We start from the raw sequence: 20,081 nt of genomic DNA, 5'->3' as shown, positions 1-20,081 counted from the left end.
CTTGTTACCATATAATAATTCTTTCTAATATCTTTCTCCACAATAGAATCACTCATATAATTATCGGACTGTGCACAAACCTAGAGTAATTCCGGTGTCAATTGCAGTTGAAAAGTTTTTTTTTTCATTAATTTGTACTTTCAAATTAACTAACACTATGCCCTATGAAACTAGTTCCTACTTTGTATTCCAAATTATCCGAGATCCATCATATTGTCCTCTCGTCTGCGCTTAGGCCTTCCTAATCTTTTTCCAACTGAGTTTCTGGTTAAAATTCTAAAAGCGTTCATACTTCTTAACCTGCCCATCACTCTCCTAGATTTAATAAAGCTAACAAGGTTAGCTAAATCATATAGGTTACGCAGTTCCTCGGTAAGTTTCCTCTATTCCCCATTCCCGTTTCTCTTTGACTCGCCTCGGAATTTCATTTTCCAATGCTTGGATGGCATTTTTCCCTCAAAGAAACTGTTTCGCAACCATACACCATGTATAATCATAGTTTTATATATTTCAGACTTCAAATTCTTAGACTAAATTCGCTAATATAGTTTGTACAATAACACTAATTACCTTACAGTAGACTTTTTTGTAGATATTATTTTAGTCTGTTGAACCTAAAAATTTGAAAGTCTCTCTTTGTCGAAAGTATTACTTGCTATTTTAACAATTACGAATTTCTTCAAATCTAACTGGTTCTTCTCAAAATTTAAAGTATTGAATCATGCAAAATACGAAAGGTAGAGGACTTAAAAGGAAATATTTTCAAAAGCAGAAAATATCTAGTTTCTCATTGTTATGCTCTTTAGGTTAAAGGAGATAGATTAATGAAAGTGAATGGTTATGGAAGACTTGCTAGAATGATGTGGGAGGAAACTGGGAACTCAGGGACATAATTTTCTCCAAATTCAGGGCTAGGATCGAACTAAGAGCTCCTCGCACCAGATTAGGGTGTTCATTGTGCATCGTGTTCCCCCTTCCCCCCACAAACTAATTTGGAGCGAAGCTACTTACCTTTTTTTCGTATTTGCTTCCAAGGCATTATAAAACACTAACTTACATGCACTTTATACATAGTTTAGGCGTTGCTCTGTTCGCTTCTTGTATAGCGTCATTGACTTCTAGTAAAGTTTTTTTTTATTTTTATTTTTATTCCTTTGCAGCACATGCTACTAGTGCTTTAACCCATCAGATATTTCTGTTGACCGTGCAAAATTTAAGCATTGGAACCATTTAGGGAATGATATGAAACTGAACTATATCTTCCGGGGAAGAAGAGATCCACTCTCCTTGTTCCAATAAACCAGGATGTCCTCACTTTTTACCCTAAATAATTATTAGGTGTAAAACAGTTTTCAAAAATTAATTTATATGGAAAATCTTCGACGCTAAATATAAACGTGAGAAAATATTTGTTAGGTAACCTTCTCTTAGTCTAAAACTTCGCGTAGTACACTAGTAGCCAACAAAAATCTGTATTTTTCAGTCTATTGGAAACTATAAAGTCCTTAGATCTGATACTTATCTATTCACTTTCTCGAAATAACTTACATATATGCAAATGTTCAATCTATTGTAACTTTTATTCGAAATATGTCTTATAATCGATACTTTACCTTTGGATGTACATTACCTTTTCCATCTCAGTTATTGTTGTAAAGACTTCCAGTTAGGTTGGTATTGTTGTATCTTTAGTTTGTAGCTGTAAATAATAAATGAGATATTGTAACATGTAGATTTAAAACATAATTTGACAATGTAATAATTTGACGTAGTGACATTTGAAAAAATAACTGACTTGGCAACATTAATCTGGTGGCATTAGAGTACGTTAATATACCCTTGTCAATTTTTGCATTCTAAAAACCTTAGATTAAAAGGTACAAGGGCATTTCAAGTTGCATTGTACATCCCTATGATGTATATTAATTCTTCCTAATTACTAACACTAATTAGCTCAAAACTGAAACTATTTCTTGCGTCTAGATGTTACAGGTTCCATTAGCAAAATGTCGTTAGATGCAAAGAAAAAAGTGACTATTGAAGAAGTTGGAAATCCAAGAATTTTGGTTCTGGATTGGATTACAGGAAACTTGTATTTTGTAGACAGAAAAGTATATGAAACTCGAAGAATCTCCACTATTAAGGTAAGGATTCTATCAAAGTGAACAACTACTATCTAAAGTAAATGGTAGTAGTCACTCGGGTCGTTTACTTTTTAAATATGGGTGGGGTGGAATCCTAAATTTCAAATACACAGGTTATTTTTAATTGCTCACTATGATTTGGTTAGTTTTGATATAAATTTGATTCCTTCTAACTCATGTAGAGAAAGTCTCTTATAAGGAAGTTGAGAGATCTATCCTCTCTACCCCTGGAAATTCGAAAAATATAAAAAATATTGTATTAAAAAAATACTCTAAGAAAACTTTTTGACAAGAATATTGCCCCACCCCTCTTTCCCCGCCGAAATGAAATCCTAGGGTTGTCCTGAAAGTACGTACCAATTCCAGGGCTTATTACAAGAACAACGTAATCATTTGTTTCCATTCATTTCTCAGTGGCTACCACCATACTGTCCTAGTCATTTTTCGAAACCCAAATTTCAGAAGTTTCCTTAAGACTCTAAAGAAACCTTCCCAAGTATAACTGCCACAAGATTCTTTTCATGAATAATAGTAGAACGCAAATGTTTTCAAGCAATGAAGAGCACTGAAACTACTTTCTGGTGCACAGTTTGAACTTTGTAAATCCAACAGCAGTTGGAGAACCGTACCCACATTTAAAACTTATCTTTCTTCAAGGCTCATTTTGCGGAAAGCAACTACAGCGTCCTTTATACTTTTTTTCTTTGTTCCTAAGAATTAAAAAAAATCTAACCGCAGTTTTCCCTCATTACTAACATTTTTAATCATTACAGCTTGCTTATTTCCTGGCTGGTCGAACTTATTCTTTAATCTCAGAATTGAAACTATAATCAAGTATTATTCTCTTCTGTAGATTTATATGAATGAAAAAGTTTCTCCTTTAAATCTTTCTGGCAGTTTCTTCAGGCTATAATCATTGTTATTAGTATTATTAATCTTAATGTATGTAGAATCTCAGTGGAGCTTACACAAACAATACAAGCAAAAAGTTAGTGTACGTTCATAATTTATAAAAGTACATCGAAAAATATATAGAAACTGTAATAGTAATAATGATGTGCAAATATTCACTAAGGCAAAACTTTGTTCATGAGTAAAGAGGGCTTTAAGACAATCATCCTAGTCTTTGCTTATCTTAAATGAGACCTGGTAGTTTGAATTAATATAAGTTTATTATTTTATTTATTTTTTTTTTTTTCAGGTATGCAGTTTCGATGTAATGAAGTGTGCCGAGCTACTTAACACAACAGCCAGTATGGTAACCAGCATGACATTAGATGTTTCTTCAGGGTGAGTTTTTAACTTGTTTGCTTTAAGGGAACGGTATTAACATAAGTTATGTAAATTGTCTGTAGATCTGTGAATGGTTTAAATATATAGTAAAGCTTCACTTCTCACTTTCAGCTTACTCTATTGGAGCCAATACAGTTCATGGATGTTCCGGGATCCTGTTAGTGAAATATGGGTGTCTGAAATGGACGGCAGTAAGCCAAAGGTTTTAGTTTCTGGAAAGATGGTGGTTGTAAGTGGCTTAACGTTAGATGTTGTAAAGGGGCATCTGTATTGGACAGATCAACATCTTGGAAAAATAGAACGAGTATCTACTAATGGTGCAGATAGGAAAGTGATTATTGAAAAACAGGTAACTATTTTGATATTACCATTCGTAATTGTCCTATTGTCCTGTTTCAGCAAACCATAACTATACCGTCTCCTTTAGCCTAGCTGACATAACCGTGGGACGTAAAACTCAAAAATTTAATTTCTCTTGGCTTTCGCAAAAGTTCGCTTAGTTTTCCAGCTAACTCTATGCATTATATTCCTAATGCGAGCAGTTTCCCCAACCACTTAGACGACTAGTTTCGTCTGGATTCTGTTACTTATTAGTCAAGAACTCGGGTCAAAACTAAATGCTTACAAAAACAGTGAAAATAAATTAGACATAAACACCTTAAGACAATAATTCATTTATTGCTTTTCTTTGACCTTATTTGTAGTGAGTGTGAAACATGAATTTATGTAAACAATAAGATCTACATAACGTATCAAAAATCGTTGAGAACTCACATTTATGATTAAATAAATATTAATGAAATGTGCAAATTCGACCGGTTGAATTAGTATATTTAAGTAGATACATCGTTAGACTTCTCAAGAGTCGCCACCAGTGGCATATTTAAGGGGGGCTTAAGCACCCCGAAATTTTTTACTATATTAAAGTAAATGAAATATCTTGCAGAATTTTCACATTTCTAGGAACAAAGTTAGCAAAGCCCACCAACCCCGAAACAAAATCGTAAATACGCCACTGGTCGCCACTAAATTTTTATACTGAAGTAGAAAGTAGGATAGCCAGTAAGTGTACAACGTGACTTAAGGCATTTAACTGCGTGGACCATAATATACTTCTAAAAGCAACGAAAAAAATATGGGAGAAGGCAGGGGCGGATCCAGGACGGACTTTGGGGGGGGGCGGTGGGTTGTAATACTGCTACTTAGAGCTAGTTTTAAGAGCTCCAAATTCTGGGATTGGTTTTATTTACATATAAAATAGTTTCCTCTTCTGGTGAGGAGATCGTCACCCCCCCCTGGATCCACTACTAAGAAAAGGGGTTTAATAAACTTGTGCAACTTGTGGCTCAAATCACACTTGTCAAAAAAGTTGCTAAAATATGTCTTATCATACATCCAAAATATATTTGGTCCAGACTTCCTCAAACTTTCATTCATGGAACCCTTTCACGTCCAAAATAAAATGGCGGAACCCACGAAAATAGTACCGTATTAATTCGACAATTTATAATAGTAATGCAATTTATTATGCACTATCATTGAACAAATCACTTTTTAGATTTGGTATTATGTAAGTTAGCATCACACTACTATTTTAAAATGCAATAAATTTAAATTACTGCAAATGTGATCACTTTTACATGCACATGAGCTCACGTGCATGTAAAAGTGTAAAAATGATCATACTTACAGTATTTTAATATTTTGAAGTGTTTACGAAAACAATTTCTGAAATGTGATAGGAGGATTATTTTTCATACAAAACATATCACATGTGCTGAGACTTCAGTGAGAGGAGTGCGTTGTTTCTTGCGCCTGCAGAGTTCTCTAATATCAGGTTTTATAGCGGAAAGATGGTCTCATATCTGGTTCCGCATCCAGTCTGTTTCGGTATTTGCTTTAGGTGGACGCATACGTAGAAAATCCAGTTTCACATAAATAGGTATTTACAAAAGGAAGTAATGCCTCGAACTTTTCTTCGATAACCCCGAGTATTCTTTTCTCAATTGGCACCAGTAGTGTCAATACCAGCTTTTTGAAGGAATGAATCGGACATAGTCTATTAAAGTCTATTAGCTTCTAGTATTCGTATGAGGCGAGATAGCTTTCCTTGGGTATCATATGGATTTTTCAACCACTGATGTTGATGTTATTCATTTTCTTTTTCTGGAAAATACAGTATGCTGCAAATTTTTTTTTGTCATCGAATTCTGAGATTCCCTTCGTTCTCCTCAAGGAAATCTTTCAATGCAGGAAACATGTCATATTCACACTTAGTGATCCTTTTGCTTCAAAGCTTAAAAGCTGATTTTGTCCTCGGCTGTAAATAAATTTGTGTTCTTTCCTTGAAGGGACAGATTGGTCTCATTTTTCACTAATATGTCAGCTAGATGTGCAAGTCTAAACAGTTACTGTTGATCACTCAAACGTTCTTCCAGCTCGAAGTGGTGATTGATGAAGAAAACTCTTACCTCATCTTAGTTCGAAGGGATTGATGAAGGCTTCCCATGATGTTGCAAGTAATTTTGAGGAGCCTTTTATTTAGTGCTCTTGACTTGATAGTTTATGGTAGTGACAGTTTCATCAAGGACGCTTTTGAGGGACTTCAGCATATTTATGATCTTGCAGTATACAATAACTAATTTTGCAATTTTTCGCCACTTCCTTTAAGCGTGTAACAGTTGTTTTTCCTACCATTGCCTTCGTACCATCAGTGTAAACATCAACGCAGTTATCTCATGGCTTCTTCTAAATACTCATTAATAATTCTAAAATTTCTGACCCAGAAGCATTAGATAGTTTACATAATAGCATATCTTCTTCCACAGTTTCTTCATAATGGTAACGTACAAGCACAACTAGAACAGAAAGACTTGCTACATTGGTTGGCTCATCTATTTGTAGTACTAAGGGAGATGACTTAAGCCGACGGTTCAACTCTTCCTTTATGTAACCTGCCATATCTCCAATACGCCGAACGACTGTCATTTGAAAGTGGAATTAGACATTTGTTTACCCGATTTTTCATTTATCATTTAGTTAATCATGCCAATCGCTCAAGATTTTATCAGTTTCTCACCTATAGTGTGGGCTTCGCCAGTCAATGCTAACCTATAATTTACCATGAAAGATGCTTCTGTTGCTTTTTCATTCATCCTAAATATGACTGACAAGGGAGGGTCATGAAGTGGCTCCGCTGAGATCCGAACGAGAATTGTTTGCATTTGATATATTATAATTAGTCTAATCCCAAAGTTATACGTGCCACCGGGTGGAATGTCGTGAGTTACAACATATTTTGTGAGGTAAACACTACAAAGTTTGCAGAATAGTTCGAACCGGGTCATTTGTTCGGAAATGGTTAGGTAAATGGAAAGCTCGGCGAACAGTGTGGCGGACAAACACCGTATGCGTGGGTTTTCTCGGGGTTCTCCCGTTTCCTCCCACTTTCTTCATTCCACCATTTCATTCATTACTCATCATCACCGTCTCATTTAGCCTAACCGGCATAACCGTGGGACGTAAAACTCAGATTTCATTTCATTTCAAAGCTCGGCGAACAGGTATCCCATCATTTTCAAGGACACACTTTTTGGGATAAAAAAGTTTGCCCCATGGTCCCCCGCAGAGTCCCAGACGGGGTTCAACTCAAAATTTTCAAATGTCTAGGAGGGTTAAGTTACACATGGTTTGAAAGCTGTTGTAAAATGAAAGAAAATGAAGCAAGTCTCGACTCGACAACAACCCTGTGCAAAATGGCGGCGGGTCAAAATGTAAACAAAAGCTTAATTGAAAATCTATAGCCAACTTGAATCCAAGATGGCCGTTTAAAACCTGTCATTCATACCAGTAAAAATCTAAATCTTTATTTTTCTCTTGGGAGATTGGCAGGATATGTTAAGTGAATTAGAAATGGCAATATGTAAACATATTAAAAAAATAAAGTATTGTTCGCTGTGGTTTTTTATGTTCGTTTATGTCTTTTACAGGAATATATTAAGTATCCGTTTATATTACTAAATTATATATATGGGTTTATATTGATGTAATTTTCAGTGACAATCATGTGTGGCATTAAACTACGTGTCCAGTGGTACATTTTGGTTAATGATTCTTTTGCAGAATTGTTTTATAATTTATTATGGTAATGCTTATGTGTTGTTAGGCCTAAAAAATAAGCCCATATATAGATAGATAGATATAGATATAGATAGATATAGATATAGATAGATATAGATATAGATAGATATAGATATAGATAGATATAGATATATATAGATATATATGTGTGTGTGTGTATATATATATAAATAAATAAAAAAATAAATTAGTGAATCTACAAAGCTTCTGAGATTAATATTAACTGTACCTATGACGTCTGCAAAAGGAGACTTTTTTTTTACGCATAAAAAAGAATTGAAATTTTCAAGGAATTGAATATCCCAAGAAAGGTTATTACAATTTGTTATGCATTCCATCGAAAAAGACCTTATAATAAGAATACCAGAGTTCAACCAGCATATATTAGATTTGCTCCAATCAAAGAAGAGAATAGACTTAAATAAGGAAACTAATAGGATAAAATGATTTGCGTTATTTTTTAAAAACAGGATTTTAGTTGATTTCACATGTCACATAATTTGCATCTAAAGTTATGCTTATTAGTCAACGAGTCTAGTTTATATCTTCCGTCTCCGATCGTTCGTACTGCAACACCCGAAACTACAATCCACCGGCCGCCACTGTTATATAATATAGGAAAGTTTCCTCTTCTGGGAGGGCGGTGATCGCCCCCCGATCCATCCCTGCACTCTTACATATTTTTGGTGACTTAGACTACAGACTAGTAAAATTAATCTAACATCTTGCTTTGAAACACCATAAATTTGAATGATCAAGCACCTCAACATGTTGGGTTCACTGGAAAAATGTTTAAAAACTAAATTTTTAAATTTGTCTTTCGTTAGTAAAACTGTTACGTAAATTACAATATAATAATAGTTCAATACTTTTAACTTAAAATGAATTTTTCATTTTAACCTTGCACTCCCAGTGTACTTCTTGAATGACAAAAATGCTTGTCACAGAGTATAATCAACTGTTTTCTAGTGTTACAAGACGAGAAATTAGGCGTTCTTGTCTGTTCCCTAAGAATCGTTCCAAGTCTTCTAAGAATCCTTTCTCGTCTCGGCATATTTTTAGAACTCAAGTCAAGAACTTTTTGCTTAAAATTCGTACTTTCTTCGTATATTTTCAGTTTTTGATCGTTTAGGCTAGGCTAGGCTAGGTTGTTAGCACTTCGTGATTACCCTTAAGTAACATACTCATTTCTGCTGTAAATATTTTTTAAACCTGATTTTGGCCCCAGTTCCAAAATTATCCTTTCTCGTCTCTTTTTAAGCATCCTTTCTCGTCTGCTACTGAAATTATCTAGTTAACAGTGTGTGCTATTTACTGCAACGTCCAGAATTAGTCTAAAAACAAAATTACAATTATATAGTTTGATCTCTATTCTAAAACTGTAGTTACCATAGGCGGCGCCAGGATTTTGGTAATGTGGATGCAGGTTAGGATGGGACAATACATCTTAACATTGTTGCCAGAACGCTCTGCACTATTTAGCCATAAGATCTCAAAAATACCGTAATCCCTGTTTTACTAAAAAAGAACTAGCAAAGCACTGTATATCACGTAACTTATGAGAGATTTAAGTCACTGAAATATATCCAAACATAAGAAACAAATATACAAAATAAAGGATTAATGTAGGAAAACTGACAATAGAAGTTAATGTGGGTGCAGTCACACCACTGTGGCGCCGCCTAGGGCCGTTACTATATTCTTGGTTCGTTAAATCATTAGTATTTCACAATCTAGCCATCTTGCTTACATCACAATCTAAATCTTAAATCTTATTACTTAACATTTGTAATATTCATAGTAATTTTGTCTGCATCATCAATCTGTTTCACATCAGACTAGAATACATACAGACGAGCAACTTCCTATATGCGCTATTGAAATCAGTTTGGATCGTCTATACAGCAAAAGAACGAATCAATGCTCTCGGTAGGCGGAATCAGTGTCGTCGTGTGGATGGCACTTCCATCGGTCTTGGAACGTGACGTCGTGGGTTGTAATAGTAACCGGCGGATTGTTTTAGTCTGCTTCGCATCTGTTAGATGTAGTGCAGAAAGATCAGATAAGCTAACGTTCACTTTTCTTATACTGTTTATGGACTGGACGTTTCTTTCCAACTTTTTTTCTTAAATCAAAAGATTTTTCTTTCTTTGTAAGAGCTCACTTTGAAAATATTTAAGTTCCGCAAAGTACGTCAACAGAAACGGCTGTTCCCCAAATGCAACTAAAGAAGCGAAAAAGTAAGTTACTTTCGAAATTTCCGCGTAGGTGACGTCAGATCAACTGGTTAGTTCCGTCGTCACGTGTTAGAGGCGCTACTGTCGCAGTTTTTCAAGTTTTTCGTTGAGTTTGCAGTCTATATATTCTAGTCTTTCACATGCTATAAACACACTTAACTACGCAACAGTATGTATTACAATTGAAAGCACTTTGTGCCACTCACCTATTTTCAACATCTGTGCTTTGCCTTGATTTTTCTTGGGTACAAAATTTATTCCCTTTTAATCTCGTCAAGAAGTTATCAGAATTCTTCCTCGCGCGTCACGAGAATTCCATGAAGGGAGCAATTCCAGAATGAAGGGAGCAATTCAACAATTGCGTATACTGTATAATGACTTGCGCATCTTAGAATTACTTTATCAATTTTAATGTTACTGATCCATAGCATCAAAACTATAAACTGTGTTTGAGATCTAAGACGAGGGTGAACTAGTGTTGCCAACGAGACTAGAGAAGTTTCTCGCTTCGTCTCTATTCTAGTCTCAAAAACGAGAAATGTCATGTTTCTCGTTGTCTTGAATATAAAAATGTACTTCTCGTCTCATGGGTAACACTACTGTCTTAATAGCTGTGAAAATAGGGCTTAACGTTATTCACTGAACTTAAAAGTTGTAATATATATATTATGGACCAGAAACATTGAAATTGGGAACCACTTCCAAATGCTATTTAAAATAATTGTATTCTCTTGTTTCCCATTATGAAAAGCTGAAATGTAAAGATCTATTTTAGCTTGTTTCTATTTTACTAGGGTTCTCATCCTATGGGCTTAGTGCTTTTTGAAGACTATTTATACTGGATAATGCTTGGATCAGGAGAAATATTAAAATGCAATAAAATATTTCATGAAGACTGCCAAAAACTTCCAATTCATGCATATGATACAACAATATTTACAATAATGCAAAAAGCTCTTCAACCAAAAGGTAAGAGTTCATTAAATTTTATTTATTCGTGTGGATTTAATACAATGGCTGAAGAAGTTTGACTCGACGGAGTGAGGTAAGGTGGAATCCGAACCACCATAATACATTGACATCTTTTAGTGTTCTACAGGGAACCGAACCGGGGACTACAGTAAGCAATCATCCCCATCCAGCAAACAAAAATGTGGTAGTAGAGATGGTATATCAGGCAGTGCTTGAACACTGGCTGGATGGTAGTTTCTCTTAGACTAAGGGTGTCTCTGGGTAGCTTGTCTCTTAGTGACCTTGTAGAAACTCCGTTGTGTGTTCCATGTAACAGTTTAAGTAACTTACTTTAAAATAGATTTATAGAAGACTACACAAATCTGTTATAGAACTAATAAAATATTTTGAGAATTCATTCCATATATTTTTTTCACCAGGAAATAACAGTTGCAAAGACTATGTATGCAGCCATCTGTGTGTTCTTAACTCAAGGGGAGCAACTTGTGTATGTGAAGATGGAACGAAGGTGTCTCAGAATCAAACATGTGTGCAGGTATGTTATTGTATTAACTTTTATAATAGCAAAAGAACTGATCAGTGAACTAGCAAGAAATATAACCCTAGTTCCTACTTGTCGAGTAATGGCTTCATCATAATACAAGGAGCCTCTATTGGCTGTTAGTGTTAATTCCGTTAGTAATGATACATTAAATACGTTACCATATGGGCCGATGAGTGGGGAAAATAAAATCAATTAGTTGTTGAATTGCATAGCAATGAAGCGGTTGTTTCTTTTAACTTAGTGAACATTAGTATTTGTTTAAATTAAGCTTCAAGTACTTTCATACAGAATTTGTAATTAAATACTAAACTAGCTCCTATATTCCAAAACTCGAATATAAAAGTATACATTATATAATCGTAAGTGAACTAGTTTCTCTACTTTCTACTTGTTTCTGAAAAATTTCATAAAGTAGTTTTAAGATTTAAAGCCTCAGCCTACTATTTGAATTCTAAAAGATGAATGAAACTAATTTGTAATAAATCTGTTATATTATCTTATTTCTTTATTCATTTCATGTTTAACTGCATCCGTTGATGATTGATTCTAAAGACTAATCACATCCTGATGACATTTTATACGGATCATCTGGAAAGTGATGCCAAATATGAAACTTTCATATTATTATTAAATATGAAACTTACATATGTCGTGTGCTAAGTTTTGTCAATGTTTGGATGAATTTTCAATAAATTTCGATCTTCCAGTATATAAGTTTTTGAATAAGTTTTCCTGAATCGAGAAAGAGTATATTTTGTTACTTAGAAATAGTGACTAAATCACACATTTGTACTATTACCTTATACTGAGCCAAATTCGGAAACTCCTATACTAGAAATTCAGTTCTCCACATATTTAATGTGGAACGTTTGGAGATTGTTTATTTATAGTTTATTTTCTTTCATTTGTTCATTGTTTTCTCTTCAAATACCAGGGCACAAATTTAGTTTCTTGGTATCTTTGGTTTTTAAGAATCACATAAGATTGTCACTTATAACATAGACTTCAATAGCAAAGAAAAAATTGGAACATTTTTGTCACTATTTAGCCTGAATAATAAGCCTATAAATTTTTTTAAAAATTTTACTCAGCGGTAAAAAAAAATCTAAATTTGAAAAATTGCTTTCTAACCATATTTGTAAATTTAGTAGAAATAACAATTTTACACATTAAAGTTCTCTCAGAAGTAGAATGTATCTTTCCCAGCGTCCACATTAAATTATTTCTGGATATCTCCTGCGAGATTATATTAGTTCAACTATTTTTAAAATTCTGAACCTAGGTTGCCTTCGATCATCTTTTTAAAGCTTGCTTCTCAGTTGTATGATTAGTATTTTATATTAATATATAAAAAATACGTAAACGACTAATTTCACAAAACTGTTAGTGTCTGTGGGTTTTCTCGGGTACTCCCGATTCCCCCCACTCTCATTCCACTAATTCTTCCATAATCATTCACTTGCCTTAATCACACTCTCCCATAGCCTAAAGAGCATAATAGTGGTACGTTAAATTGGAAGATCTGATTTCATTCATATACAAAATTGTCAGTTTGAAATGTGCATATTTTTTTTTCCCGCCAGTAAACAATAACTTTCTGTAAAGTGTTAACGGAAACAATCTGAAAAATATAAACATTCAGTAATGTTTTTGCGGATTGTTTCAAACCGTGCTACTTCTAAATATATTCTGTATTTTTCATTTTGTTTATTTTCGAATTTGGAGATTGCTAATGATTACTAGGTGAACATTATTTGCCTATTTTTCCTGAATGTATTTCGTATATTTTTATAAAACGTCAATTTAAATTTACATAGGTGCTTAGTAAACTCCCAGAAGTGTTAAATTTACATCTAATATTGTATTTTCAGGGTTCTACAAAGATTGTACTAAAATCCTCTGGAGATGCTGCAACGAAGAAACATGAATCGTCTGGCGGTGCACTAACTGCGGTGCTAGTAATAGTGATTCTTGTATTAGCTGCACTAACAGCATTGTACTTTTATAAGAAGAAACACGGGAAAGGAAAATGGAATTTGAGGTAAGAATACTTCGATTAAATGCAAAGTTCTTCGAGAATACTTCATAATATTCTTCAGAAGATCAGCAGAGATTAGTTTCATTAAATAATAGTGCTACAAAACAATTAATATGAACTTAGAAAAAAAAGTCTTAATTCTGCCTTTCCGTAGATAGGTAGGTATAAAGAGAGCGTGTTTTGATTAACATGTACAGATTCCATGTCGATTCCTAGCTAATTGTGCGTAGCAAAACTTTCAGTGTTTTGCTATAACCCTTAATGTCAATTTTTAATATCTTGACAACATGCATGAGCAAAGATAACACTTTATTTCACTTCGGTCTTTTAATTTTAAACTAGGAAATTGACTTTGAAATTAACTATTAAAATTCAACAAATTTAATACTTACTAGTCAGCATAAATTTTCATTTCGATTAAGTTCATATTCTTGTTCCGAATTTTAGACATTTAAATTATGGCCACTTTTTCGCAATTATTTAGACAATTCAAAGTGGAATTTTGACGAGAAGATAAGTGAATCGCATTTTTTTTTTCTAGTATCCTTATTCAATCTCAAAACTTACATAAGCTTATGTTCAATATTTTTTTTTCTATTAGCATAGTGCTAAATACTTTTTCAGTACTCTATGGTATTAGCTCAAAATTTTAAACCTGAGAATGTTGAATAATGAGTAATTTTTTTAGCCTCAATTTCCAAAATCCATCGTTTGGACTCCCCCATTATGAAGGCGTATTCCACAGTAGAAGCGTAGTACCTGGAGAACATCAGTATGCAAATCCACTTTATAAGCCAGGGGAAACGCCTGAGGTAAGTTAACATTTCCAAAATTTGAATAGTTCATTTATATTTTAACTTAGAGTTCATTAAAAATAGCTTGATCTAAGTTTTAAATTACCTTGTAACTAACTTCTTGCATTATTAATTTTAGAAAAAGCTACAAAAAACTGTCTTATACTCTTGGATGTAACACGTTCAAAGTACTACGAAGAGAGGATACATAGATAAGTATCATTCTAAGTCACTTATCCCTGCATAATTTAACCGGATGCCGACTGTTACCAAAATATTTGTAGATTTATTGTTCGTAAGCTGGGTTCTGATAATCGATCTCAATTTAAAATGGAAATTAGAATACTTTAAACTATTTCACATACAAATTAAAGGCGTAATGTGTAATAAACATTGAGGCTGGTTGCTTAACCGTGACGGTAAGGTTGAAAGAGCAGTATGTACTCTCATGTCCAAAATTGTCGCATTTCTATAAATTTGTTGTAGGAATATAATTTGATAATGAATTCTCCCGGTATTTCTTATAATGTTAGTATATGTATAATCGGCAAATTTCATTTCAAAACAGCAGTAAATAACAATAGAACTAAAATAACTTTCTTGTCCATTTTTTGCAACATTTTGTTTCTCATTAATTTTCGTATTTATAATTCTTTTCCTATAGAATTTACCACAAATTTAAATTTCCCAAATTATACACACAATTAATTTGCAGGGTACTTTTAATAATGATACTATCAAATTATATTCTTACAAGTAGAGACTCACAAACAAGTTGGAAAAATAATTCAATTTCTTAAGAGTTCTTGCTATCTCTCATATTAGTCAGAAAGAAATAACGAGGGAAAGGGAACTCTAAGAATTGCGTCATCCTTCCCTCAACTCATAATACGAATTAGCATAGAAAATACTTATAAATTTGTGAAATTTATTCGTTAAACCAGTTTCCGTCTTGTTATTTATAGAACACCACGTAGGAATTCAGATTTGGCTCAGTGTGTAGACATAATTGTCCCAATATGGTATTTGAGGCATCCTGAAAGATGAATGCAAGGTGTTCACAAACAAATGTACACCGTAAGTCAGTGTAACCACCACTTTATAAAACTATCTGTTCGGGCAGGTACACAGTCATAAAAATCCTGAAGTCGATCAAGAATACGCCTTAGAATAGCTGGACTATGGTTGTTACCGGAACCAGGCTCACTGTCAGGCACCACCCCACATGTACTCGACAGCGCTTAGGTTTGGAGATCTAACAGACTAGGGTAGAAAGCTTATACAAACTAAAGCACACTGGATTGTCCTGCTTTTGAGGATGCATTTATGTTGTTGGAAAATAGTACAACAATGTGTCCAAATATGAACGGAAAACAGGATTGCAATCATGCATGCGATGCAAAAATTACTTCTAGAATGAAAATTAGAAGCGGGTAGGAATTGTAACCATACCAGAAAGTTATGTACTTGCTGTATTGCGAATGTAAGCACACGCTGGAGATTTACCTGCACACCTACGCAAGCTTACACGGCAGTCAGTGTTTGAAACATACATCCTTCAATATTACTACAGTCAGTCCATTCTTCTAAGCTCTGAAGTCTCTCCCGACACTAACGAAGACACATAATAAACAGGTATTAGGGGTAATTGTTTGGGAGGAAAACATGAGCTAAAACCTTCCTACAGTACTAAATTGAATGTTCATGCTCTTACATGGGTAGAGACTGCACTGGTGGTCAGTCTAGTTTTCTTCCCGGGCAATCCTTCTGGAATTTTTTTCCGGCTAGTCGCGGGGCACTGGGGAAAACTTGGAAGAACCTAAAGTTCTGTATGTCCTCTATGGTGGTCAGTGTGCTTGTGACCTTCAAACTAAGATCAGCATGCCTTCAACATACATTTTATAGTGCGAATTTCGTTCAAGTCGGATACTGCACATGGGATGTTTTCACATGATAAACTACAGCGTTGGACTATCTTTAGCTTGTAGTAAATCTATTCCTTACAGAATGTGGGTGTATATAATACAGGAATAGTTTCCAGAGAAACACTGGATCATTGTTCATCGCTGATACAGCTGAATGCTACACTGCGTGAAGATAAAATTGTGCTGCTCAAAAATTGAAAATTAAATGTTGTGCAAGATGGGGAATTAAGCGGTCCAAGGAACGCATTTGGTTTGTCCTTCAAACCACGTGTAGTAGTAGTCCAGGTGTGCATTGGCTGCTCGCTGTTGCGGTAATGTGCTATAGGATACACCTAATCATCTAGAATGTCCAAAATTACTGACTGTAATAATTTGAGAATAGCACTGATGGAGTGTCTTGGAATTGCAACTCATTAGGACAGAGCCGCCATTATGCTTACAATAGATTGTGAGCTATACGGAGCATGCATATTTCTGAGCACCCATAATACATAAATCCTGTCTACTGTTGAAAACTAGGAGAAAAGATTAATCTGATCATATTACTATATCCCAATCCTCATTGACCTGTGTTCAGATTTCAAGTCTTGTACGCGCTATCGCGTTTGAAGTTATAAGTGTTTCGAAAGCCCAACCCGACTTTAGAATATTGTCAGATCTTGTCGGACCTGTAGTCGTAGAGACAGGTTGTTCCATATGCTAATTGAGTTCTGCATTCTCTAAAATTATTTGAGACACTCCTTTTCAATGTTTGGCGATGGCTCTCACCTAGGCTTTGTTCCCGTCCACTGTTCCTTTTCTCTGATCTCATGACAAGTCTGTATGCAGTCATTATATTGCGCACTGTTGCTTTCTAATATACCGTCTAACACACTGGAAATCTTGAATACACTTGCCTCAACTCAACATTTGCAAATTTATCCTTTGAAAATTAATCTTTCATACCAGCTTCTAGCAAATTGTATACACGAATCTGCATTCTAGTTCGCCATCTGGTTATATGGTCAGAATTAAGGATGTTATAAAATAGTCTGCCCATACAACAAAATCGTGAAGCCATACTTCACAGCTTTGCCACAGCTACTCTGCCCACTCCGCGCCACTAAGATTGCAATGTTTCGAGCCAACAATCATGGCGGAAACGAGAGTAGCCAATCAGACGTGCCGGCTCCGATGATGCTCGGTTGTTTATTGGCTTCATTGAGTTCAAACAGTATGTTAGATACGTATGGGCAGATCCTCTTATTTTATAACATCCTTGGTCAGAATGCACAGGAGACCTGGGTTCGATTCCCGGCTAGAGCTCGTAGTTCGGATACAATGTTAACACGTAGATCCACGTATAATAAAATCTCGCTGCTGAGAGGAACGCTGAACTCCAAACAACAAATTTACATTGCACAGGTTCGTGTATATTTCTCTAACGCACAACAACAGTGGTGGTGCGTGAACGTCCAGTGTTATTAATTCTCAAAAGTTATGTATTTCAGGATCAGTTACCATGATTTTGAATTATACAGTTCCGTAGTAAAATTATGTATTCTAACTTTTGGGCAGAAAATACCTTTCTTTATTGCTTTTTTTAATAGATTTTTCTATTCCTAGGAACTAATACTTGTATTACGTATGTTTTGAGAAAAATTTGTAGTTCACAATGTAGGCAAAGCGGTGAATAGTTACAGAATATGGAAATTAACCACCAGCATGGCGGCCCGCAAAGGGAGTCAAGGGAGGCAGTTACCATCCTCTGGGTTTTCGAAGAGCATTAATTTCTTCGAAATGTCTAAACATTTTATTTGTTTATTCACATATTAAAGTATTTAATATATTTACTGTAGTTAATAAAATTATGCAATGTGCATAAATTGTTCTAATAAAGTATTATGTGCATCGGAGGAGTGAAAAGTATTTGCTATTTCGGTTGTGAACGAAAATTTGCTCGAAAAAAAAATCATGCGGTCGATTGTAACTACCACTCATTAAATATCACAAAAGAGAAATTAAGAATGGTATTCTTGCATGCAAAATAAAAGCGGGATATAGGGTGTTAGTGTTTTGGGTAGAGGGGGTGAAAAGATAAAGCAGGATCTGATAGAAGTGGATAATAAAGATAATATCCTATGATGAGCTTTCGTTTCTGCTGCAACGGACCCTTAGGGTTTAGGCCATAATTGTCTAGTGAGTATTACTGTTAACTTCGCAGCAATCGAATTGAAGTTTGGCGTGGACCAATGAAAGCGGAAAGCAGTGTTGTTCAACCTCCGGTGAGAAATTGAACTTTCAGTGGGAAAGTATTTCGATATATTGACTAGTTCTCGTCCTTCTAACAGTGTCAGCCGAATCGGACTAACACAACATTGGCAACGTCACTGGAAGTGGGCTATCTGGTCGACGTGAGAGTATCGTCCAAGGTCAAACTTCAGTTCGGCTGCCATGCAGAATTCTCTTCTAACCAGATACGAATAGAACAAATTTGAAATTATGTAATACTTTTCGTTAATCTAAATAGTATGTCAATGAATTTCTCCTGTATCATGAATTCCTCTAAATCAGTAATGGTCAAATGGGGGACCACGAGTGCTTTAAATTTAATTTCTTAGCCAGATGCCTATTTAAACTTCATCCGTAACAGGAAGAAGGTAGCTGGCCATAATGTACCTGAATCTAAATTTGTCAAAATATTTTCAACCTTTTGGTAACAAGCCTATTCTGCAAGATATTTACTCTTGGAGGTAAATTTCTTCGATTTTCTTTAAAATTACTGAGAGTATTTTGTAAGTAAATATTAAGAGTATAAACCTTATAATATAGCACATGTAATTTCAAATGTAGATGTCTACAACGAGCAGTTTCTTCGTGAAGAAGTTTTCTTCGAAATTTTCTAAAACTTTACAATTTTGTTTAATAAAGGTTTCAGTAATAACTGATGCATGGCTTAATGCAGGAGTTTTAACAGCCATTGTTACCGGGGTCTAATTAAAAAAAAAAAATTCATAGTTCAGATGTTCATTGCTCAGGCTCTAATTGCCTACAAGTGCAGTTAACGAAAGCTGACCTCGGATAGTTACGTGTAAACTAAAGGGAGGGTAGCTCGCAAATCACTGCAGTTTCTTTTACACTGTTTCTATGTAACCAAAGTCACTGGCCGCGCTGTTGCCGGTGGTTGAGGGTTGACTCTTCTGTTGTGTTCTGTTACAATACAGTAGCATCTAATAGTTGTTTCAATAAGCCTATGTACTGTTTTTAAGTGTTCTGTCCAAATTACTGATAAATTGTTGATTTGTGACTAGTTTGTTTGCTGTTTATAAAAAAAAAACTGAAAATATTAGATTAACAATAAGACAAGTGGTTCAACATACAGAAGTCAGTCACAGGAAAAGATATGCAAAGTATGATGCTATTTCTAAGATGAGAAAGAAAATAAAGTAATCCTTTTCCCCATAAAACAAGTAATCAAGCGCACTTCAGATTTTTTGAAAGCCAGTGAAAGAACGATTATTCGCGTTACTGCAGAAGAACTGAGGCACCAATAAGAACTTTTTCGTATCAGAACACCTAGTTTAAAAAAAAAAAAAAAAAAAACCTAGCAAGTGCAAAATCAACCGTAGATCATTTCACGAAGAATTAAATTCGAGATAACAAATATCGAACCAATTTTTTTCAATCTTGTATCCTTTGGCAATAGCGCCTCCAATGCATCAAGTGCTGTCACGAATAGTCAAAACCAGCTTTCGTTAACACTTTTTGTAGACGCATGAAACACACACACAGTACGCAGAATAGAACAAAGATTTACAAAGTGTTTGACTTAAAAAAAAAAAAAAAAAAAAGGGGGTAATCCTACCCAATTGCTGTTCAGATCGGTTACATAGAAGAGCTGTAATAACATTTGCGAAATCTATCCCGACTCATGACATGTATATCCAGAAGATTTTTACATTGTGTATCGTCCCCTCAAAGAGGAAAGAAAATTGAAGTTGACACCAAATAGAAT

General features: G+C 34.7%; 1 protein-coding gene across 2 annotated transcripts in view; it reads left to right on the top strand.

Moving 5' to 3' along the window:
• yl (Putative vitellogenin receptor yl) overlaps positions 1-20,081 on the top strand; it is a 129,381-nt gene that overhangs the window by 108,752 nt on the left and 548 nt on the right. For both annotated transcript variants that reach the window (XM_081743301.1, XM_081743309.1), the window contains exons 29-35: positions 1,984-2,144; positions 3,346-3,434; positions 3,549-3,786; positions 10,609-10,783; positions 11,206-11,321; positions 13,202-13,371; positions 14,057-14,180. In XM_081743301.1, coding sequence (XP_081599427.1) covers positions 1,984-2,144; positions 3,346-3,434; positions 3,549-3,786; positions 10,609-10,783; positions 11,206-11,321; positions 13,202-13,371; positions 14,057-14,180 — 1,073 coding nt within the window. The remainder of the gene's footprint in view (positions 1-1,983; positions 2,145-3,345; positions 3,435-3,548; positions 3,787-10,608; positions 10,784-11,205; positions 11,322-13,201; positions 13,372-14,056; positions 14,181-20,081) is intronic.

The sequence above is a fragment of the Thermobia domestica genome, chromosome 2 (assembly GCF_964235325.1).
Source record: "Thermobia domestica chromosome 2, izTheDome1.hap1.1, whole genome shotgun sequence".
In the NCBI taxonomy this organism is placed as follows: Eukaryota; Metazoa; Arthropoda; class Insecta; order Zygentoma; family Lepismatidae; genus Thermobia; species Thermobia domestica.
The sequence above is the reverse complement of the archived record's forward strand: the minus strand, read 5'-3'. Positions and strand labels throughout refer to the sequence as shown.